General features: G+C 43.3%; 1 protein-coding gene across 4 annotated transcripts in view; it reads left to right on the top strand.

Annotated features, from left to right (window-relative positions):
• Positions 1-25,481, top strand: part of inpp5a (inositol polyphosphate-5-phosphatase A) — a 157,970-nt gene that overhangs the window by 89,229 nt on the left and 43,260 nt on the right. For all 4 annotated transcript variants that reach the window (XM_085478373.1, XM_085478372.1, XM_085478374.1 and 1 more), the window contains 4 exons: positions 3,558-3,621; positions 5,163-5,266; positions 13,048-13,100; positions 13,911-14,030. In XM_085478373.1, coding sequence (XP_085334499.1) covers positions 3,558-3,621; positions 5,163-5,266; positions 13,048-13,100; positions 13,911-14,030 — 341 coding nt within the window. The remainder of the gene's footprint in view (positions 1-3,557; positions 3,622-5,162; positions 5,267-13,047; positions 13,101-13,910; positions 14,031-25,481) is intronic.

Raw genomic sequence — 25,481 nt, 5'->3', positions numbered from 1 at the left:
GTGCAAGCTATTGGGAGTCTATGGGCCAGTTTCAAATGATCCATCAGGAAATGAAGTTTTTGGCACTGCGCCTTGGTTGTTCAGCCCTAGAGACCTTTGGCATTAAAAAAACAAAAAACACAAGGGCCCAAAGAGCAGTAAATCCAGCCTTTTACAAACAGTCCTCATCCACAGATGTGAATCACTGACTTCTATTGCCACAAGAAGCAGTAATGCACAATAAACACTTAATTGCATCACCTGCTTTCTAATTAACACCCGTACTGCTCGCGTGTTCTCATCGTCGTCCTCTACAAACCCACGAGCTGCACTACAGTGTCCGAGAGGCAGCAGAGCATTACCCTCTGAAGCTATACAGCGATGACACCGGAGTGTGTATGTGTCAGCTCTCCTGGGGACTGGCCCACTCTCCCTTAGCACAGATTGGAGGTGAGACCTTGAAGAAAAATTATTACTTTTATGTTTGCTTTATGGCTCATTTTTCACATTAAACGCAGAAAATCTATTCAGAGGTCACAGAATTCCTGCTTCTCTTCACGAGCCAAAACTAATTTTTGCAGCCCTCGGTATCGATAAAGCATTCAGCGGAGCAAAGTATGCAGGCTATGTACTGCCGCTCTCAAGTCTCTATTTTCCACCAGCCAGTCTATTGGGACTTGTTCAGGCCGTATCTGCTGGGTGGCGGGTCGGTGGGGGGGGGGTTCTGGAAATGTCAACCGCACACGTGCACGGAGAGAGCGCGAGCCCAGCCGCCGTGGTGTCAGTGCGCCCTTATCTGTGAGTGGTGCAGCCAATAGGACTTGTGATAAGAGATAGCATTGCCAGATCGAGTCATAAAACCCCAGCTTTTATGGCGCGGTTATTGTCTTTCTGTCTACAATTATAGTGATTACTCATTTCCCCCTTACCTCCCCCTGCGGACCTCATGGTGCACTTAATAGACTGCATTTTACTAATGGAAAATTAAGTAGCCGCTGTGGCAGTGGGGTTTATAAATATGTAAAATATACTTTTAATTATTTCAAGTGAATCTGGCAGCTAATCAATAAAGAGGGACGTGACAAACATACGTTTGACACAGGCCATTGTAAAGCTACTGGTAAAAGATAAGCATGGCCTGTCAGCGCAGTCCAGCCCTAATGAATATTTTGAGCCTGTCATGTAAAGAGACAAATGGATTAATTGCGCCCTGCTAATATAATAGCTTCTTCATGGAGAGTGCGGGAGAGAGGCAGGCAGGCAGAGGAGAGGAGAGGGAGCCCAGCAGCTGCTGCTGGGATCTGAACCCCAGTGTCAGATGAATATTTATTAGGGTTGAGGGTTAAGTAGATTTTTGCGATTACACGGATAGCCACTTAAGCATAGTTGTTTATAATTTATTTGATAATTGATTCATGCGGGTTTGTTTGATGTCATATTAATTTTATATCTGGTAGTCACAGGTGCTGGGGGCAAGTGGAGGTATCAGCCTCAGCTTTTTTTTTTAAAGAAAATAAAGTTTAGATTATTATTATTATAAAATCTTTATTATAAAGTTTATTTTTTACTTTTATGTTTGGATGAGCTCCACAAAATGATTAATTACTAATTATTTATTTAACCCTTTAACACCAAGTGTGTCGTATTTGAGTTTTTGTGAGGTTTTGGGACCTCTACCACATCAATGTGTGTGTGTTTTTCCTGAAAAACAAAAATGCCAAATGTAGCAAAAATGATACAAATGGAAACACATATATGCACATTTATAATTTTCTTTTTTAACTTGTCAGAAGTTTAAAAAAATCTAATTTTCTAATAATTAATTTTGGTTCAGGCTTCAAAATCAGAGACGCTGCCCATCACCGTTCCCCTGAAATAATTAAGTTTTGGGTTTTTTAATAAAATATTATAGTAGAAAATGCTCTGCTTGAACAGATGACGAACACGAGTCTATTTTATTCAGTTTTGCCTGGTAACAAAGTTACACCCTGAATGACTTGCTAACATTTTTGTCTATTAATTTTCAGTTAATCTAGCAGTAAGAGGCACTTTGACCTGGTGGTAAATAGAACAAAAAATGCAGCTGCAAATTAATTTGTAATAAAAATAAAAAAGGAAAATTCCTCTTCTTTTGTAAAAGGAAATATATCACAATAATACGGCATAATGGTCTTTTCACTCCTCTACTCTGTGAAATATTCACACAAACAGCAGCAGTTAGCATAGTGGCACCATTTTGACAAATGGCACCTTTATGCCTCCCTGGCCCTGCTTTCCTATCCATCTCTGTGTCCAGGCCCGTTGTTGGCACTTTAAGGTGAAAGAGAACATAAAGACAAGTGAGCACAAATAAGTGTAGGGGGGCCTTCCTGGAAGCTGTCCTCTCGCAATGGGAAGCTGCGACCTTGAGTCCTGCCTTCGCCCAACGCTGTCCCCTCTCATATGCACCCCCCCCCCCCCCCCCCACCCCCTCCTCCTTTTTGCCTCCGTCTGAGCAGGAGAGGGATTGACGGCAGTGGTTCGGGTCACAAAGCGCGGTTCTCATCAATTAAATGTGCGACAGTGTTTTCTGTCGGCTGAACTTATATGTCAAGGAGATGGGCAGGACCTCGTGTTTGTGCTTTTGACAAATCAGCAAATGTTTAATCTCAAGATGTGCTGGGCGCTCATAAATAATGCAGAGGCCAGGCCGGGCCCGAACTCTCTCCCAGCGTGTTGGAAAGAGTGCGGAAAAAACGGGAAAAGATCATGCATTGAGCCCCCCCCCCCGCTTCTGATTTCTTCTCCTTCTTCCTTCCGTCACATCCACCATTACTCATCTATCATTTCCTGTACATTCGCTCTTATCTTTCTCACTCTTTTGCAATAGTTTTCTCCCTCTACTCACTTACGTTTTAATCTGGTTGCTCTGGTCTTCATAGCTGAAGCTCCGCTCCGCTCTCTGGCTCTGTTTTGAAGGAAAAGGAGACTCGGAATTATCCTAAATCAAAGGTCTGCTATCTCAAAGACACAGGGGATTGAGCTCGAGCTTTGCCTCGATTTGCCCTAAATGTAAAGAGGCCAACAGAAAAGCAGTGTAGCGGACTGTGAACCGCATCAAATCCCCCTCTGCACCACTCTCACTTCTTCCCACAGACTTTGATTGGCTCGTCCACCGACTGGGAAAGTTTCCTGATTGTTCACAGGGAAAATTAAGATTTTAAGCCTATTGAAGTTGATCTTTGCTCATTGAAAAGTCCATCTGAATGTGTCCTTTGAAAGCTCAAATTGTTGACTCGTCACGTTAGAAGACTCCAGAATAGGGTGCACAGAGGCCGCGCTGCGAGCGTACTGTACCGAGAGCACGGTGCACCTGTTGTTGTGTAGCCGGATGGGGTGTGTGTAGTGTTTGTGCAGTGTGCTGTGGAGTGTGGAAGATCTGTGCTGGCTTTGCTTTCAGCGCAGTTTATTAGGCATTTTCACATCAGGTCAGTCCTTTAAACACTGACGGTGTGAAAAGCTTTTGAAGGACTTTTAGCTCCTGACGAAACAAAAAGTTGATAAATAAATGTCTTTAAAAAAGTCTTCTTCTCTTGCAGGCTCTTGGAAGTTTATACTTTATCCACGACTCTTTGAAAAACATCCAACAGTTTGATTTCAAAGGTGAGCCTCACCCCACCTCTCTCCATCACATGACACACATACATCATGACCACTATCCTCTCTTCATTCCCCTTTATCACATTCCTGCATATCACATGCGACCGTTTGCAGGCTATTCCTGCTTCCATCAAAAGCAGTAGGCTGTGATGGGCTTTGAGGATAATGTAAAGGGAGCGGGACAGAATGGTAATGCTTATAAATATTAGGATTTAATTCATACGATTTCGGGCCTACAGTAATGGTGTGCAGCAGGTTATTGGACAGCTATGGCCGTCTCATCAGCCTGCGGTGTCAGAGGGCCCAGGGGGCCGGTGACCACGCTAATTAAAGAGGGGATATAGATGTGGAGCCGCCTCGCTTCCTATTAGACCCAAGTCAGCATTAGCACCAGTTACCCCAGTGAAGGACAGGGCGAAGGAAGGGGAGGGGTCACAAGAGAGAGCAGAGGCGCATTCATGTACCCATGTGCACACACATTAAGATTTGATTTAAAATCACAGCACCGGGCATCTGCAGATGTTAGTACATTAGCAGCTAATCGGGCATAATTTGTTTTAGCAGTCTCCATGTTTTTAAGAGTCAGTTTGCAATTTTAGTTTGAGCACGAAATGCAAATAATAAAATCTTCTGATCTCTGAGCTGGTGGCCTGTCCAGTTGGGCTGGGACTGTTTTAGCCACATGCAAACTTTCAGACAAATTTTCTGAAACTTAGCAGAAGATTTCAAGTGAAGTGTCATACATTTAGGCATTATATTTTTTCTATTAAAATATTTTCCATTAAGGAATTCCAAACAGATTAAAATCCCCCTAACCCTGGGTGGTGTAGAAGTGGAGGAGGGTGAAGAGGAGCCTGTTATTCCCATATCCAGTGCTACGTTTTTATACTTTCACTCTCCTAAAGTTGCCTTGCGTCATAGTAAGGCCTTAACTGGGCTTAGGAGAGGGGTCATCATCATCTGCCTGAAAGAAGTCACTTTAGCTGACTTTAAGTCGCAAACTAAAGATTTTAAACAGCTGTTGTGTGCCTGTGGTGACCACGAAACCTTCTATGACCCCATACAGAGCCAAGAGTTTTAAAAAACCCTGTGAAACAGAGTATTCAGAGCAGTGTAAAGATTGAATTTCTACATAAACTGACATTGTTATTGTAAACTTTGACTATTTTTAACATCAACATCTTTTAGTATAAGTGTACACACGGCCTATGACAGAATATAATGAAAATTCAGGGACTGCAGTGTTTTAAATCTACAGCATTTAATCCACTACAGTGATCCAATAATATCAAAGACAGGCATTTACTCACTTTACATCTCAGTCTGTCCTCCTCGTCCGAGTGCAGGCGTTCCTCATTCTGACCAGCAGGTGGGGCAGTTGTCTGATGAAGCTGAAATAGCTTTAAGAATCAGTCTAATTAGAAGATTAAGACTCACACTTCACTCACACAGTGTTAAAAAAAGAACCTTCTGTGGTTGTAACAGTGTGTGTTTTTCTCCCCGTTCTTCTCCCTTCATCACTGTCAACCTCGCTTCCTCTTCAGCCAAGAAATTTAGAAAGGTGGTTGGGAAGGAAACCTGCTCAGAGACACTAGAAAGCACACCCACACTGGAGAAGGCGAAGTTTCCACAGGACTACTTTCCCGAGGTGGGTTTTGTAATAAACACACACGATTGGCTGACAGCCTTCTCCCGAGATGCCGGCTGACAGATGTTTTATTTACAGTGGAAGGTTATGTGTGCTCAAAATGTGTATTTCTTGATGTATTAAATCCCACTCATTGTTATGTACTGTATATACATCAATTTGTTGCATTTTTAATGCATATCCAATACAGACCTGAATATTCATATATTTAGTTTGCTTATTTCCTTTGCAGTTTTTATAGCTTTTTGTTTTTCCAGTCAGATTTCTCCCCTACTTCAGGGAAACCCAGTTGACTGATCTAAAGACAAATCAGCACAAAGAATTCAAAGAGAAAAAGTCCTTGTTGTGTTTCCCGTGTCCCGTGGAGCAGTTCCCTGCTCACGCCGCCTGTGTTCAGTTTTCTGGTTTCGATGTGCGGTGCGCCGTCAGACGGGAGCTGGGCGCCGAGCATATCTGTGCTGATATAGTAATAAAGAGCACGACCGCCCGTGTGTCATCCCCGCACTCCCCACTCATCTGTCAACCATGCTCCGACGGCCGCCTCCGCAAATATATGCAAAACAGATGGATACGGCCCCCTTCACACACTTCCCCCCAATTTCCGTCTCTTTCACACACTGCAGGACCCCCCCCCCCCACTCCCTCCAACCCCCTTCAACCCACCCACCTATCTGCCTACCCTTAGCCACCCTAGACACACACACATACTTACATACCTAAACAACTTCAGTTTTTTTCTCTGTCCCGTTCCAGAGATGATCTAAAACCAATTACACTGATTGAGGCGCAAAGCCATTTAAAATGATTGCAGCGAAGCATTGTTCTGCATTTAACAGGACAAGCAAAGAAAACCGGCACAACAGAGCTGGCACGGCGTATGCTGAGAAGGATGATGGGAGTGATGTAGAGAGAAAAGAAGTGTGTGTGTATGCATGCGTATGTGCCGTGTAGGTAGGTGTGTGCGTGTGTCTGTGGCGGGGGGGGGTGTACAGATGAGAAAAGTTTTGCCTGGTGATTTATGCCTCTTTCCCGGCTGGGATATGAATCTGGGATGATGCTCCAGAGAGCAGCACTCCAGATAATGTTAGCCCATTTAAAAAGAGCAGATTTGTGTAGTCTATCAGGGTCGCAGAGTATTTTTTTTTCTCCCCCCTGTCCCCCCCTCCGTGCCTGCCTCCCTCCTCCGGCCCCTCCGTAGTGAGAAATTGGTTGTTATCATAGATCACAGATACTGCTCAAACCTCTTATGAAAGATGAATTAATTTCACTAATGCTTTAATGCAAAGCTCTCACGGGGGAGGCAGACTGGTGATAACCCCTGCCTCGTCCCCGCTTCCTCCGCTCGTGATTTATGCCCTCTTTTAGTAGATGAAACCGCCTAGATTTGCCATCCATCTGCAGCTTTGAGGAATCCTATTACACGGGGATCTTGGACCGGACAGGACGCCACACACAGGGAGTCCAAAACCAGTTGCTTCGGTCCTTTTTTGGGGGGGATAACGATAGGTGTGTGTGGAGTAGGTCTTGTGAGAGATGTGGGAGTGCATCATTAAAAGTCATCAAAAAGGACACAGGGGGCAGGTGTCTCGAATCCTCTGGGGAAGGTGTTCGAGTGACAGCACGCCGCTCAGGTTGGCCGCAGAGACAGATGTGCGCTTTCCTCAGCTTGTGGCTTACCTTTACCGTCCCCCATTAATAATGTGTCACAGCTGGTGACATCATGGCGGGAGTGTGGAGTGTTTGTGTTAGTTTAAAGCAAAATGCCATTCATGGCATCCCACCCATGAATCCATCTCTACATTCAGGGTTCTGTGTGAGAGGCACTGCGGCTAGTTTTCTTCCTTTCTTCCAGTCATTAAAGAAAAAAGTTAAAATGACAAAAACATAAAGCAGAAAACAACATATATAAAATTTAATATCATTTTTCATTTTGTATAATTTTTTTGTCACTAATTAATCAACTTACTTCTTCAATCTGATCTACGCCATTATAAAAAAAATAATAAGTAGTAAGTGTGTGAATAAATGATACAATTATATAATAGTTGATCTGTCTCTGATGCTCAGTGCTAGAGGCTTTGATTATACCCTTTTAGAGGGTGTTTGTTTTAAGCTGCTTTTGCAGCCATATCATTTTAACACCTTGATGTGATATGCCTGCAGCCCACGTATAGTTTAACTTGTCCTCAAAAACCTAAGGCATGCAATTTCGATTGCTTTTTATAGAGCTGAAATTGCACAAGCATTTTTACACAAGCAGACCAAGCAGAGCCAATAGCCAGAAAAGTGGCTCAGACCTCACGGAGTTGATATCCAGCCCAACATTGTCTTTTTTTTCCTCGATAATCTTACTTATTACTCACTTAACCTAAATCACGCCCTGCTTTCAGCTCTGAAAGGCATCATAAAGTTCTGAAGTTACTCACTTTCACACTTTCTGTTCGATTCCCATTTAAGTGGCGGCCTCTCCATATGCAAAGCGTCGTTTCTTTCCGTAAATCCCGCCCTGAATTATAGCTGTGTTTGTGCGTTGGGGGGAGTGAAGCGGGGACGTTAATTGAAATGCTGAATAAGAAGGAAGTGGACAAAATTGCAGATGCTATTTCTTCCAAAAGGTCGCGGTGATGGATTTGGCGGCTTGTCCCCCCCTCCCCCGTTATTCCGTCAATCTCCTTGCCCCCCTCCCCCCGGTGGGATTCATGTATTTATTTGTGTGGTGCGGTAATACACGCCTCCAAAAACCATTGCATCATAAGGATTTGTCATTGCCTTATATAAATAAAGTATACGACCCAGACCTTAATGTGCCCTTGCTATTGATTGTTTTACACAACAGTAAAGAGAAGGGGGTGAAAAAAGAGAAAGGATGAAAATAGGCGGCAGGCTGTAGATCAATATCCGTATGAGTTTGTATTTGTTGTTTGGCACCGTGAGCGTGTCCATTAAAGCGCTGACTTTTCATACCCTTTTAGTGCCCCCTGTAGCACGCTGCGATACGGGGCTGCGATTACTTTCAAGTTCTGCCCTCGCTGAAAGTTAACTTGCTTCTCTCCTTATGATTTAAACGCCACGCGTGATTCATAGATGTGATGTGTACGTTAAGGAGATGAAGTCATTTAAACTGGCATTGCCTGTAAAACGCTCTGTGGCATTTATCACCAGACAAGACACCTGTGACACAGATGCTGTTCTCTGTGACAGGCGTGATCCATGAGACTGCAAGGAGCTCATAAACGAGGGGCTAATGCCGAAATGAGAGCCAAATTGAAGCTTTTTTCACTTTTTACATGTTTTTGGGACATAGATAGCAGTGCTTTGCGATCCTACAAATATTTGGTATCAATCCAATACCAAGTAAATACAGTGCAAGTGTTCCAGACACCGATACTTTTAACCTATAAAGGCAGCTTATGTAGGGAAGAGCAGCGTGTCATGATTCATGAGAAGAATCATCACCAGTTTGCGAAATTCTGAAGACATACTAATGACCAGTAAATCACTGCGATTTGTATTTTTTGCAATAATTAGTTAAAAGAACAAAATGCATCTTCCTGCATTTTTTAAATTTCAGTGTTTTTACTGCTGCATGTGGCGAAAGAGAGCAACTCCCTCTGTAGTTCTGGTGCAGCTTTATCAAAGCATACACACTCGTACACAATGTCTTCATGTACTGTCCTGTCATGTAAACCGGCCCTCTGCCATTGGATACCCCCCACCCCGCGCCGTATGATGGAATAAAGATAAATGTGACTGTCTACAGGGGCTCAAATCAATCAGCGTTTGTGTGTATTACTTATTACTCACAGTGCATTTCTGTCATGAGGCTTTTGTGTCACCCCCTCCGCTCTCTGTCCTGCACTCTTCTTTGCCCCGCCTTCTTTCTGAACATAACCCGACATAGTATTATTTACTGGGGGGGCTGAAGTATAAGAAAGGTCAAAAAAATCAAAGGGGACTGACCGGGAAGCAGTGGCAGGAGGGTGTTTTAGGTAGTACTGTGTGTGTGTGTGTGTGTGTGTGTGTGTGTGTGTGTGTGTGTGTGTGTGTGTGTGTGTGTGTGTGTGTGTGTGTGTGTGCTGACTGTGTCACATGTGACATTTTATATCAGCATATTTTTCCATGGTCGTAGTTTTGAGTGAATCCCACACTTTCTCTTCCACCCCCACTGTTTATTTTTTTTTCTGTTCGTGCGTTCGCACAAACAGTTTGTCTGTACTCTGCCGAGCATCCACAGATGTGACCCCCACCCCACCTCTCCCCACCCCACCGTCGTAGCCACCGTTCATCACTGTCACGGGCGGAGACGCCATCGTTGACCTGTGGAAGGTCGGCCAATGTCACCGCGAGCCTCGCGACCTTTTGCGGTCGCCCTTCGACTCCCACTATCAACCTCCCCTTCAGTGGCTACAGCAGCCATATCTGATATTTAATATTTTCACATGCGACCTGTTCTGCAAGCATGTCTTTAAAAAAGGGGAAAAAAGAACTCTTAGTAAAACTCTTAAACTTTTAGGAAAAGCATTTTTGTGTGTGTGTGGAGGAGACAGGGAGGCGTGATGATGATGATGATGTCTCAGCACATGATTAAATGGGGGCCGGACAGCATCTGTGTCATCATCTCCGCTCCAATATCAGCTGTCGCAGCCAAAGCGTGATGTCATCATGTCAGCCCATAGGCCGAGCACCGTTTTCTTCTTCCGCGCTCTGATTGATTTTGTGAGATAATCACTTCACTCGGACTCCTGCTACAAAAAAATCACTCGTATTGTGTGAAATAAAGAGATGATGATTTTATTATTATTATTATTTTAAACTTTGCAGTGATGCTTTTAAAGCATGCACTCTGATAGTTGTCTATGTTCGCGCCCTCGTGCGCGTCGTGAGTGTGTTTATAAGCGAGCGATGGAGCAGGGGGTCAATCAGTCATATGTGGAGGAAATGGGGCAATCTGGGGCCGGGTGTCAAGAAAGTGATGGATTTTAATGCTGCGATTGTAGTTAATGGCTCTTTAAATTAAATCGAGATTAAACGTCTCTGGCGGCAGTCAGTGCTCGTATGGGTCCTGAGCAAGTCCACCCTCCACCCCCACCGCCACCGCCACCTCTCGCTCTTCATCTTGTCCCTACTCATCCTCTCATACTCTTAATACTTTCTTTCCTCAACTTTACATTGATAAACATTTGCAGCATGTTAATGGATTTAACGTGCAACAAACTAATGTGTTATTCAGAGTGCATTTTTGTGTGTGACTACATAAGCCTTATTGCTTCTGTTTGCTTCTGTTTATCTTTTTAATATAGTCATTAAGTTAAAAAATATAGGTATATTTTGAAGTGCGAGGCCAATCGGTTTTGCTACAGCATGATCTGTTTACATATGCTCCTCTCAAAGTCACAATTTCGGGGGACAGCAAGTTATAATTGGGTCCATACATCCTGCCAAGGCACTATGGATTAATTCAAGTATGCTAATGTAATTCAATTTGATACAGTTAATCTTATACTAATGCAGATTGAAGGATGTGAGGCGCAATCAAATACCTCTTAGGCTTTTAATTTGCATCTGAGCTTTTTAAATAAAATTAGTCAATTTGTAATTATGTGACCTGGCCCGTAATTAGTTTATTTATCACTGCAGTTAACTCCCCATTAGGGGTATCACACACAGAGAGAGAGAGGCAGGAAAAAAGAGAGAGGTTATGAGAAAGAGGCTTATTTATTCAGAATGAGAACACTCGCAACATCAATTTGTCTCTCATTTAATAACCAGCTTCATGGTGAATCATGTGCTGTTTGAAAAAGATCATGTGCTGTTTGATCATGTGCTGTTTGAGAAAGATGCAGCTGTTTGATCAGATCCCACAAGCCTGATCTGATCAAACAGCTGCACGGTGGATGTCTGCACTGCAGCTGTCACCTGGTGTCTCCCAGCATCTTTTTCCATAGAGCTACTCGCGCCACCGTTCTCTGGTCGTTCTCACTTAAAATGATGAATCTAGATAGAAACGTATGCTTCGTGTTACTTTCTGCCGCGATGTCTTCTTCACCGTTCGACCAAAAACTTCAGCTGGTTAGGATGGTCAAAATCCATTTTTCTGCTTCTTGTAAAAACTTCCTTGACCAGCTCACTCAATAAAAGCCTGTCAGGATCACTGAGTGTTCAGGCTGAGGTGAGCTAGGTTAAAACCCACCTCGCGCTGCCAGCTTCTTAAAGAGCTTTCCTAAATGTAGACGTTTCAACATTAACTGAGTGTAAAAACAGACTGATAGCATTCCACTTTCTTTCTTTTATGGCGTTGAATGTTTCAGGTTGACTGACCAAGTCCTCCATATTCATAAGAATGTTGATGTACAATATAAGTATGAATCTTCATGTGGTTGTTTTTTTGGTTAGTTTTAATAAAGCATGTTGAATCTTGTTTGCATTGAACATGCAGTGCTTTGATTTTAATTTTGTAGGCAGTGGATTCTGACTGAAGCCATTTATTCATATTTATTAGGGTTGGGGGGGAAATATAGACAGAATAGTGTTGCAATATTTTCTGTTGCAATATTGTGTCGATAAGGGAACACCAAATATCGATATTTTATTACATAAATTAAAATACTTTGTAAAATACTGAACATTCTGAAATAATGTTAGCCGAGCAAACTTACATTAAAATGACTCAAACAAAAACCATCAAATGCTGAATTCTGGGAGCCAGAATTGTGATATAACATTAATATAACATAAAAGTTATAAATCAGTTTCTAACTTTTATGCAATGTGTTTTTGAGACTGTTCATTTCTTTCTAAGTGAGCAAACTCAAAAATTCAGGATTGAATCAAATCATAATTTCCTCCACTGTAATTGCCAACTTGACCCCATTCAATCACAGACTGATCTCAGACTGACTCCACCTTTAGTCCTAATGTTTTTCTGAAAATGATTGTTCAAATCTGGAAAAGGTTGCCAAGCAGGTATGAAATGGATTGACTGGTATACACAGGTGAAAGACAATGGCCATTTATTATTGGCTTAATTTAATGTTTTGGCTTGTCAAGCTCTTTTTTCCTGTTTTCTGAATTTTACTTATAACAAAGCATCAATTTGTTTTTATTTGAAAACTGATGATGGAAAACTTAAACACATAAAAAAAGGTATAACTATGGTAACAGTATAGTATATGGTCCCAGTTAAAATGATTCGGAGATCTGACTAAGATGCCTCTCGGGTGAGATGTTCTGGGCATGTCTACAAGGAGAAGGAAAGATCATATCTCTCGGCTGGCCTGGGAACGCCTTGCTGTTCTCGGGTGAGCTCGAGGGGGTGGCTCGGGAAAGGGAGGTGCTCAGGCTGTTGCCCCCAGTGACCCAGCCCCAGATTATTGGAAGAGGATGGATGGATGGATGGATGGATGGATGGATGTTCCTAGTGAAATGTAGTGGAGTGTTTGCTACAATACACTTACGTTCCGCCACTGTTCATCCATTAACTCTGATGTTTAAATGTGTATTTATAGAGTCATTAACAGCCCGTTTCCATACAGTAACTTAGGCAGTTTAATTGCCTTAAAAGCTCACAATTCAGGAATTTTTTAATGAAATGTGTCTGTCTGTCCAAATTGAACTGCAGAGTTTCGAGCAGTGCTGAAAAATGCAAACCAGAAATTCTGCTCCCAGATGATGGACATTGCCACTTGACTGTGAAACATTTGAGTCTATAGCTTTCATTTGTCTCGTGGTAAATCCTCGCCACTGTCAATTGTCATGCTAAATTGAGTCTCTCTGTTCTGCAGTGCAAGTGGTCCAGAAAGGGATTCATCAGAACTCGATGGGCCATGGCTGACTGGTGAGTTTTATTAATAGGTCCCCACAATGACACATCCCACCTCATCACTGTTCAACCTTGAATCATTACAAGTGTATCGCTGTGATTAGAGATGAATATCTAGCCACGTCAGTCACGTCTGACTTCACCCTGGAGCTGCAGGGAGTCTTGCTCTGTGAGGTTATCATAGACAGCGCACCCAGACGGAGAGAGCGACTCACATAGCCGAATCCTCTCCGGACAGCGCGCTGCAGAAGTAAGCAGGGATTCGATTAGACGTAATCACGTTACTCGAGCAGTTGCGTATGACAGATGACAAAAAACATTACATGCAATTGAACCTGTACGGGATGAATACCATCGCTGCTTCCAGCGTGCAGAGCTAGGGAATGGGGGGAGGAGTAGGTGGCTGAGGGGTGGAAGATGGGGATTGTAATCTAATAGAGGGATGACATGAGAACTAAAGAGCTGAAACGGTAAGCATTTAATAGGAGCGTGACGTTTGACAAGAGTGGCAAAGAGAGAGAGGCTGGTGAAGAATGGGAGATCAGATCGGACACAGTCAAAGCTACAGATGTATTCATTTGTTCAGGATGTCACTGCAGAATAAAGCCCGTGGGATAAGATCAATTCCTCTGAGTTGCCCTGCCAAGCCCCATGCTAACAAAAAAACCACCCAGATAGGATCTGCAGGGAGGTGTTCATCGCTGTCTTGTTTTTCTCTGAGAGAACAAAATGAAAGATGGCAGATTAGAGTTTGTGGCTGTATTCTTATGCATATGTGTGCTAGAAACATCAGTGATCGCTCACAATGTGACCTTTCTCCATCAGTGCCTTTGATCTGGTCAACATCCACCTTTTCCATGATGCTTCCAACCTTGTGGCCTGGGAGAAAAGCCCATCAGAGTACTCTGGGACCAGGCAGAAGGCACTGGCCTACGTTTTAGACAGGTACAGTAGATGTTGGTCACCAGCTTTTTTACTTTAGTCTTAGATCAAATTCTGCAGATATCAAGGTAGATTTACTCTATTTATAACCCAACATTTCTGTTTCTGTAAAGCAGGAAGACGTATGATATCCACACATTTTTTAGATAATCTGCAAAACAAGTTCCTTCATTATACACGATGTTTACACTCTTTATCTGTAAAACTGAGACGGACTACAAAGATTTAAGAAATGTTTTTTTTTAACTAATAAAGTCTTTTTTTCCTGAACAACAGAAATTGCATATCTGCATTGAGGTAGCAGCTGATAGTCACAAATCCCATTTCTCTGTTGCATGGCAAAAACCTGTATTGATATTGTAATCAAGGCTTAGACTGAGCAAGAGAGGTGTGGAGAAGGTTTTTGGTGGGATTCAGTCTTAGACCAGTGGGATTACATCTGTCTGTGGAAATAGGGCTTCTCACTATACGGTCTGTGAACTCCCAAGTCTCCTTTATCTGTTCTTTTTTTGTCCCTCACTCTAAATCTTTCTTACTTTCCAGCATTTTCTGTTATTTTACTTTAGTTTTTGGTAGTGTAATCTTACACTTACCTCTGTCGTTTTTCTACCATCAGAGAAAATGAAGCAAGCATTTGTCAGTACACCATTTGTGAACACTGCTTTGGTCCTGAGAAATAAATATATAAAATATACTGTGACATGTAATATCATCACTGGCATTACAACAAAAGTCCTGGCTAACTGAACAGAACTGAATATCCCCCCGACACACACATCAAGAGAAAATACCCTTTCCTGCATTTCCTCAAAAGACCACACGAGACTAATCTAGAAGGAGTCATTCTCCATAGACTACTGTGTTAACTTTAAAGTGGATAAACATGCCTAATTTTTCACTTGGTTAGAACTAATACAATGTACACACTGTACGCTGTATTAAGGCTTAAAGTTATGTATTATTAGGGGCACGGCTGCTTTGAGTGACAGGTGGTATCACCTCTGCTAATCTGAGTCATTGAACTGAATATTTTAGCTGTGTTTGCAGTCTTGGTGACTTTTGGAACATTTTTTGTTTAACTGTCCTTTTTGGTGACTGAATTTATATGATTATTTTACTCATTTGGAACTGATTAGCATGTATTTATGTCTGTGTGATGCTCTAATATAAACTACCCCTTTGCTAGCCTATGCTGTTAGCATTAGGTTATAATTTAGCAATCTGCCCTGTTGTCAAAATGTAGTCACTGCAAAAAGTAAGATGGCAGCCGTCCATATCGCAGGATAATGCTAACTCACCGTGTCAAAATGAAAGTTAGCAAAGCAGTGGGTTACTCTGTCCATCTTTTAACTACAGACTATGTTGGCCAAACAGGATGTAGTACTTTTAGCTGCTGTCTTATTGCTCAGGACCTGCTGGGCAATAAGACAGAGGCACATCTGCAAACTTTCCATTTAACTGGGTTTCAGTTAAATTTAATGTCATTTTTCCTACTGCAGTTGTCTGTGACCGCCTGGCCTTTTGCTGGATGTTCATTTCTATTTCTATACTGGACATCGTATTATATAGCAGGCACATTGCCATGTCATTTATACAGTGGTGGCTCTAACACGAGCGAGGCTACGTTAGTTTAACGGTTTTAATTATTCTAGCTGGAGTTTTCATGGTCATGGTACAGGTTTCTACCCTCTGATCTAAGTGAAGTCCGCGTCTGTACAAACAGACCATGATTTCCATTCATAGGCTACGCTAATGTAATTTATGGGACATGCATTTGCAGCACTGTGGGATGATGGAGTGCACAGTGGTAGCCCTGCTCCGTACCTGGCCATGCTAACACAGAATAAAAGGCTAATACCCACCAGGCAGCAGGTGACCTCTCATTCAGCTTGCATAAGAATGCACGACACGCCTCCCCACCTCCTCCACTTTGGATAACTACATGCATAAATATATCGGTGGCATACATTACAAACAGGCTTTCTGATGGGCCTGAATTACGAGGCACTTAATAAATTCTTCTCTGCAAGGTCATATTTTACCTTTACTTCATTTTTGATTTGATGAAAGAATGTGCTGCCTTTAATGGACAGGGAAGTGGCAGTTTCAGCAGCTTTTGCAGTTTTTTATTACATCTTAACGCACCTGGATTTACCGACATAATCACGTTTCCAAAGCACCTCTGTTTCTGCTCTGTTGTGTTTGATAGTGTTTCCTCTACTTTCATTGTGCTATTTCCCCCCAGTTGATTTATTTTGAAAGGGCCTCCTGTAAACACACCTAAACAGCAGCGAGAGTCTTAGCTGGGTGGCTGAAGGGATTGAATAGAAACTGTGCTGGCGTGAGTGGCAGTTTCCACGCTCCCTCCTTCTAATTCCCCTTGTGTTGGAGGATGGTAACCTTGTTGTTACTTCTGGGCCATATCATTTAAAGGTTCTTCTTTCGGCAGGGGTGGGGATGAGGGGTGAGTGGTGTGAGGCAAGGTGGTGGTGGTGGTGATGAGGAGGTCGCTATATGTTCCAGCTCCCCTGGTATTCCTTGCTAGCGATACAGGGGTGGGATATTGATGTGGGGGGGCCATCGCGCCTCACTCACTCACTTTAGGGTGAAGCCTTCGGGCGCAGATCCGGAGCACCGGAGTGAGAAAAAGCTAGCAGTGCAGAGGGAAGGGAGGAGGAGCACAAAGGGTGCCTGGGCTCTGTAAAGGGCAGTGAATAATGGGTCGGTCCTTTCACAGAGGCTGCTAACCTTTTGGCAGCCACCAGCAAACTCCATTCTCCTCCGTCGATCTGGGAGGACAATGTGCCCGGGCCGGGCTTTGAATGAAGCGCTACCACCAACAGTGTTCCCATTCAGTGGCTGGTTGGGAACCATCTTTTTGGCTATTGTCCTAACTCTGACTCCTACCCCCAGAAGCGGAGCAGGAAAAGGAACGGGGAATATCTAAAGCCAGAGTTCCCCCTCCCTCTCTCTTCTCTCTCCTCTCTGGGCTCTAATCTCTCATTGCGGGATGGGATAAGATTGGGGAGGGTTGGAGCTGCTGAACACACCACCAGCTGAGATCCTCACAGCAGTCTACACTGGAGCCTGCACGCACGGCAGCGCTGCGGGGACAGAGCTCTGCTGCCGAGCATCAAACTTCAGCCTGCACCTTATCTGGAGCTCATGCCTAATAATGCAGCTTACAGCCCATTGAGAACACATCTGATAAGCCTTTTCCTCTGTGGCCCTTTTAACTGCTAAATAGTGTTTATCTCCAAAGTGCTTCAAGGCCTCGGGGGAACAATGCTGAGAAGGAACAACGTTTAGCCAGCCAGACCTCACTATTGAGTCACATCAGAAAGAAAAAAAGGGGAAAAAAAGCACAGTTCCATAGCCTGGGCTGATGTGAGGGCCGCTTCCATGGGAGAACAGCAAAGGCTCTGCTTGAAACGTACCCTCGCTCCCTTTCCTGCCCTTTGAAAGTGCCCATGTGTGTTCCAAGCTGCATGAAGTGACACTCGGGTACGCTTGATGTGGAAAGTTCATTGTTTCCCATTTATGTTATGGTTGAGTTGTTTGTGTGCGCACAAGCAGTTTTTTAAAGAGTAGTTTAACTGGGCATTTTCATAATGTTAAATGAACTCCCATTAGCTGCTAGATTGTACAGATATCAGCTTATTAGCATTTTCCTTCCAAAGACAGGCTGATGTAATGACAGGAACTTCTCTAGAGGGTGGAAATCTTTTCTGCTAAATGACCAATGTGAAATGATAGCATGAGATAAAACCAACAGGTTTTTTTTTCATTGCAGTTAAAAAAAAAACCCTCCTTTGTGTATTGGAGTTTGTTTCTGTTTCCAAGCCCCATTCAGAGTGGCTGGTCCGGTTCAGGGGAGAACAGTTTTACATTACAACTGTGAAATCCAGGCATAAAGGCTTGCTTTGTGGTGCCCTATTATTTCCACACAAATATAGTCCATTGTCAGAGTGCTGAAGTTAATTTGATCAACATTGGGGACATTTAACTGTTTTGTTCGCTGAAAAGACTTGTTTCATGCTCATTTTCGGGCCATTCAAAAGCAATGATTGGCAGAAAAATAATGTTGCCGTTAACAATTCAAAGCAATTAGTTTCCCATGGGGAGGCAGTGGGCCGCACTGGCCACCACACAGCGATGCTTTGTCATTTTATGGAGGGTCATCAGTCAACTGTCAGCGCGACTCAAAAAGCCCTCCAATCTAAATGTTTCCCTTTAGGCTTTTCCCAGAACAACGGTCTGAAAGAGCAGAGAAAGGCCGGCTAGTTTCCAGCCAATAGACATGTTGAGCTGCAAGAGGGAGGACTGGATAATTGCAGGGGGGATCCTCCTTAAAGCCAGAATGAATTTATTAAAGAGAGTGGTTGGTGTGTGTGCGTGCGTGTGTGTGTTGTCATGCTGATCATGGTTTCCAGTACAACTCCTGTGTCATAAACATGTGTAGTACAATTAATTTTTTTTCTACTGAGTCTACATGTGATCTATAATGACTTTTCCCACTGATTGTGTTTGTTTATAGACCTGAGTGTGTAGTGCCACTGTGTGACTCTGTGCTGCCTTCTCACCCTGGGAGGCCTGCAGGAGCAGAGGTTAATCTTCTCCACTGTCTCTCTGCTCACAGTGGACCTGTTTCTCTCTCTCCCATATACTCACTCACTCACTCACTCACTCACTCACTCACTCACTCACTATGCACTTCTAGTTTACCATAACAATAACTACCTTAACCTACACCTAACTTTACCTGTACCTTTACTCAATGTGTTATTTGTCCTTTTCAGGCTAACAGTATCCATAATGTGGAATTCCCTAACACATCGGAATTTGCTGATTTGCTGCTTCTCTGTTATTTGTAGACACATGGTCATTTTAACCTGTCTTCAGCCCTCCCTCCCTCCTCGGCATTATGTTTTGCATTATATTCTGTAGTAGTCTTGGGTTTTCTGTAGAACAGTATAGTCACAAAGTAAAGTTTGATTAGATTTATGATTTGGGTGAAATATTCACCAATGCAATATAAATCAAAAAGATGTGGCCTGTCTAAAAATAGACCCAAATAACTATGTAGTAATGCACAACTATATATGCAAGGTTTAACATCGCCATTTTGCTCGTATTTGACCATATTTGGGATGGCGCGGAAAGTTATCAGCTCATTGGGTTTGCAGAGTGCATCCATGAACTTGCTTGTGCACATCACACAGCATCACAATGGGATGTTCAAACAAATTTTAAAGTAAGCTTTTGGGGTCCAGGTAGTTTTCCAGTCCGCATAAACTTTACATAAACTTTTCTTGCCCACTCCTGGCTATATCTCAGAAGTTCGCTGTCTTCTGTACTTCAGGATGTCTTGACGCTGTTGACTTGAACAGACTTATTCCCTAACTTCTGTGTGACCGCTGAAACACCCTTTCACCCCCTTTCACCCCCTCAGCACCTTATCTTTCCTGCATGGTGTTCTTGTTGGGGTGGTAGTTACTAAGGAGATGGGCTGCTAACAAGGGAACGAGGGTAAGGCTGTCCTGAGGTGTCAAAGGTCCTGTCACGGGTCACTCTTGGCTTATTCAGAAAGACGTCACCAGCAGATTCTTCACAATGTTAACATTCTCTCAATTTCTCAACATTTACTTACAATGGATGACGGTGCTCGGCCTGGCTATTGTGTGCGAAGTTGAATCTGACTGGCCAACTTATGGTAAGTCACCTTGTCAATATAATCATGACATGGCCCCCACTTGCACCCTCATAATCTCATATTGGGTGTCCGTTATGGCTGAGTTTAGCTGTCAATCACCGTGTGTAATCTGGAGTCAGTGAAACTGAGGCTGGTGTAAAGGAGAAACAATCCAATGTAGGTAAGCTTTTCATCGGGTATCATGGTGTGTGTGTGTGCTGTTTGTGAGATTGAGCTTCTGATAGAGTCTTTCATGCAGGAATGCTTTCAGTCTTGAGCACATGTTTTTTTGTATTTTTTTCCTGATACCATGGTTTTTGTGAGAGTTAGACGTAGAGAAAAAGTCTAGCGGTGGCTTTGTGCTGGCGGTTTAAGGAGCCTGGGAGCAGAGTCTGGGGCCATGTTGTAAATTAGCGTTTGACCCCGGCCTTTGTGTAGCCCCAAGGAAGGCCTGATGAAGGCCCCAGCCCAAACCTCAGCGAGAACGGGCCGTGTGAAGAGGCTCTTTCAGGGGTGTCACTGCGCGATGAATTGGCCAGGAGAAAGCATGTTTATAGACTGTGTAAAGGAGTGTGTCTTTGTGGGAGAATGTCACCGACACTGTTACAGTTTGTCTGAATGAACTGTGATGACGAGACTAATGGGGCCCCCCACCCAGGGTGAGGGTCAGTCAGATCCCCATCCAGCCTCCACCCCACCCCCAAAAGTCCAGGACCCCCCACCCTCAGGACCCTTTCACGCCCAGTAGCTGTAGCTAATGTTGCAATTCTTGGTCCGTCCCCACAAAGGCCAAGAAAAAAGTCAACTTTCACACCACTGAGTCACCATGAGTGCTTTAGGAAATGATCGTGTAAACAGAGTGTTACCTTCTGACCTCAAATTCATTCAAATTCAAATTCAAATTTTATTTGTCACGTACACAGTCATACACAGTACGATATGTAGTGAAATGCTTGGACAACTGCTCGTGACCTAAAGAAAACAAAAAAGGAAAAGGCTATGAATAAGATAGGAAATAAATATGAAAAATTAAAAAGGGTAAATTTAACTAGGAAGGAATAAAATATAAATTAAGGTTAAAAATGAAATAACTGTACAACACAAATTAGAATGAAGGGTAAATTTAACTGGGAAGAATAAGATAAAATATATAAATTAAAGTTGAAAATAAAATAACCGTACAACAAAATACACAATACACAATATAGAACTATATAAGAATGTATGAAGAAATCTAAATATAAATAAATATATACACAATAACAGCAGCTGTACAAGTATTAACTGGAAATGAAGAATATAGTGACCAGTGTTGTGCAAAAAAACAATGTCCAGAAAGTCCAGTGTGTGTGTAAGAACCATATGTGTGGGTCAGTACTGTGTGGTGGTGTGATTGAGAGACCGTATCGCCTGCGGGAAGAAGCTCCTCCTCAGTCTCTCTGTGTTGGTCTTCAGGGAGCGGAATCGCTTTCCTGACCTCAACAGAGAGAACAGTCTGTTGTTGGGATGGCTGAGGTCCTTCACGATCTTCCTGGCCTTGGTCCAGCACCGCCTGCTGTAGATTGAGTGCAGGTCAGGGAGCTCGGAGCGGATGGTGCGCTCAGCTGACCGCACAACCCTCTGTAGAGCTCGTCTGTCCTGCATGGTGCTGTTCCCGAACCAGGTTAAGATGTTTCCCGCCAGGATGCTCTCTATGGTGCACGAGTAAAAGTTCCTGAGCACCTTGGAGGGCAGTTGGAAGTCTCTCAAGCGTCTGAGGTGGTAGAGACGCTGTCGGGCCTTTTTCACCACGGTGTTGATGTGACAGGACCATGACAGGTCCTGCGTGATGTGAACTCCGAGGTATTTGAAGCTGTCCACTCTCTCCACTGGGCACTCGTTGATGACGGGGGTCTGGTAGTTCCTCTCCTGCTTAGTGCTGAAGTCCACTATCAGCTCCTTTGTCTTACTGACGTTTAGAAGGAGGTTGTTCCTCTGGCACCAGTTCTCCAGATTCCTAATCTCCTTCACGTAGGCCGTCTCGTTGTTATCAGAGATCAGGCCCACCACGACGGTGTCGTCAGCAAACTTGATGATGGTGGTGGAGCTGGTAGTGGCCACACAGTCATATGTGTACAAAGAGTACAGCAGGGGGCTCAGAACACACCCCTGGGGGGCTCCAGTGCTGAGAGTGGTGGAGGCTGAGACATGTCCGCCCATCCTTACTGCCTGTGGTCTGCCAGTTAGGAAGTTGGAGATCCACTGACACATAGATGAGCTGAGTCCCAGATGCTCCAGCTTGGTGGTGAGTGTGGAGGGAATTATGGTGTTAAATGCAGAGCTGTAGTCTATGAAGAGCATTTTAACATAATTCCCCCTTCTAGTGTCCAAGTGAGTGAGTGATGTGTGGAGGAGATGAGAGATGGCATCGTCTGTGGAACGATTTGGACGGTAAGCGAACTGTAGTGGGTCCAGTGTGTCTGGTAGTGAAGAAATTATGAAGTCTCTGACCAGGCGTTCAAAGCACTTCATCACTACTGAGGTGAGGGCTACAGGGCGATAGTCATTGACCTGTGGCTGATACCTTGGAGCAGCAGACAAAACAGCCCGGCCGCGGGTATTAGACATGGCTGTTAGTGGGAGAAAGACCTCAAGCTCTGGAGAAACACACATTTCCTCCTCTCTCAGTTTAGCCACTCTTTCTTAAGGGTGACTGCCTCACTTTTAACCTCATCTTTCCTGTTCATCACTTAATCTGTTCTTTATTTCTTTATCTTTTTTAACATGTCATTGCCTGATTGGTATATATCTGTTTGGATAGTGTTCGCTACTCACAAAAGCACATGCGGTAAATTCTCCATTAGGGCAAAGAATGTAGAAGTTCCCACGCCTATAAGCGCCGCATGACGTCTGTGTTCAGCCACTTTACTGCCCTCCGTTTTGGTCAACAGTATAAACTGACCACTAAGCCTGTTTGGATAGAGCTCAGTCTCTTAGCACCAGTGTGTGAGGTCATTAATGGCATCAATCCCAGTTTGGGTTTATTAAAGAGCTACTCCACACAAAGGATGTGCAACTTAAAAAACTGTGCTTAACAATCAAAGAAGAAGAAAAGAAGAAGAATGAAATCCAGGCAAATTAAAAAGTAATGCAGCCAGTGAGACTTTCATAGTGGTTTCGGGTAACTTCAGAACAGGAAATTCTAGGATTAGTCAGCTTTAAATGTTAAATATCAACTGCCTTTGGGGTCAATGAAATGCCAAATAGCTAGCTTCTGGCAAAAGACTGAGCAGCACTATCAGCAATCAGTAAAAGTATTAACATTTGTGCGTGTCATGAGGAGTCTATCTAACTGTCAAAATGTGCAGAGGCCATTGGTTTAAGTCTCTGAAATTAGTGCCTTTAAACTTATTGTTCGTGCCCAATTGTAGCACAGTTACAAAAAGATAGAGAAGAGCCCGACTGATATGTTGTTGAAGGTCAATATATTGACCAATAGTCATTTGGGCATTTACAACGGTTGATAAATAAAAACTGAAAAGTAAAGAAGATCTTCTCTCACCCCAACCGGTCGCAGCAGATGGCCCCGCCCCTCCCTGAGCCTGCTTCTGCCGGAGGTTTCTTCCTGTTAAAAGGGAGTTTTTCCTTCCCACTGTCGCCAAAGCGCTTGCTCATAGGGGGTCATATGATCGTTGGGTTTTTCTTTTTTTGTATTATTGTAGGGTCTACCTTACAATACAAAGCATCTTGAAGCGACTGTTGTTGTGATTTGGCGCTGTATAAATAAAACTGAATTGAATTGAAAATCTTGTGATCTTCCAGGGCAGAAAGGGAGAATACCTGGTGTTTGATCAGGGGCTGCTATAAAAGTGGTCGGGGGATCCCGTGTCCTTGCACTGATTGGATGTATTGGACAGATGGTGGTAGTGGAGCTTCCGTGATTGGTTACGCCAGAGGGTCTCCACATAATGAGACACAGAGAACACCTTTCAGTCATGTTATGAGTTCTAATGTTACAGAGTTTGTCCACCAGAGAAATGCCACAAACGCAACAACCAGCTGTCACTCACTTATCCTGAGTGACAGCTGGCGGCCGACTCCTGACACGCACTCGCAAATGTGATCATATCTCCCTAATCCTGGCACGTTTACACTGGTTACCAGTACATCGTAGAATCGACTTCAAGATTTTGTTAATTGTAAATCTCTGAATGGATTAGCTCCATCTTATCTCTCGGACCTTTTAACAAAAAATAATCCAAGTAGAGCCCTTAGGTCTGCAGATAAGTTGCTTCTGACTATCCCCAGAACTAGACAGAAAAACAGAGGTGACCGAGCTTTTGCAATCGCTGCACCCAAACTCTGGAACAGTCTACCCCTTCACATTAGGCCTTTGCCAGCACTCGACATTTTTAAAACCCAGTTGAAAACACTGACTAGAATGAATGACTAGTCTTTTATAGTAATTACTATGTATGTTTGCTATTTTATCTCTACTATATACAGCACTTTGGTTCAACCTGTATTTAAATGTGCATATAATTTTTTTTTTTTTTTTGATTTTGATATCCTCTGCACAGGCCGGCAGAGGATAAATGAGTAATCCACAACCTGTCGCGATAATAAAATAAGATTATTGTTAAACTGCGTTAGAGAGATCGGCAGATATTTTAGATCACCAAATATCGGTATTGATATTGGTCTTATCAGTTGAGCTCGACATAAGATGTTACATAAACCTTTTATTGGTTTAACCTGCCCGTGCTTGCTTTAGAAAGTAAACTTTAGACATTAGGATAGAGAGCAGCAGTCAGTTATACTCAGAAAAATAATAGTTAGGTATAGTAAACATCAGTGACTTAGTGAAAACATGGAGGGTAGACATTTTGAGCAGTGTGCTTTTACACATTACACGTTAAAAGGACTGATCATTTTGGCTTATTTATGGGCACCATAACCTTATTTTGACACATAAATTAAAGGGTTTCGGGTGACTTACAGCCTTTCGAAGGTTACCTCTAGTGTTTTTTTTGGTTTATGTAAGCTATGTTTATTACTTTCAGTGCAGAGAACCTAAAAATGTTTGGAGAAATGTGCAGACAAACCATTGAGAAAATGTGGGCTCTGTATAGCCGGCAATTCACCAGCCAGCCTTGTTTAAAGAGATGCTGGTTATTCGGGCATCAGCTTAAAAGAAAATATATGGAGACCAAGTGCCATTTCCACTGCTCCACACTGCTGTGTGCAGTTTCTGCTTAATATAAGGGAATGTCAAACTGCATACTCTCTATTTAATATAATAGCTGTGTTCCCCCGCCTCCTTACTTCAGTCACCTTCGCCTCGCCACCACACAGAAAAGAAGTGGCTGTGCTTTACGACAGCCGGGCAGACCGAGACCCGGCGCTAAGAAAAGCCTTCTTCTCTCTTTACGGCCTCATAAATATATTGTTATCTGTGCCTGGGAAGTCCACGGTGAGATTTATCCGTGCGATTAGTGGGGATAGCGAGCCAAGCATCCTGAATCATTAATTACACAAGAGCTTTAATTTCCTATCTCTGCTCTGTAGAAGAGACACTTTTAAGTAGGTGATGAGGCGTAGGACTTAATTATATGTCGCTTAGGTGCATTATTTTTTTTTTAAGCACTGGGATGCTGGCGGTGTGGTGAAGTTCTGGAGATTTGGAAGCGGTCCACATCAGAGAGGATCTGCAAATCCATAGACTGTATATGCTTAAGGTTTAAAGAAGCAGGGTATTTAGTGCATTAAAACATCAGCCAGCA

This window comes from Copadichromis virginalis, linkage group LG13 (assembly GCF_057382275.1).
Source record: "Copadichromis virginalis isolate Kocher_CV1m ecotype Utaka linkage group LG13, C_Virginalis_male_GT1.1, whole genome shotgun sequence".
Taxonomy (NCBI): Eukaryota; Metazoa; Chordata; class Actinopteri; order Cichliformes; family Cichlidae; genus Copadichromis; species Copadichromis virginalis.
This window is presented reverse-complemented; position numbering and strand designations above follow the sequence as displayed.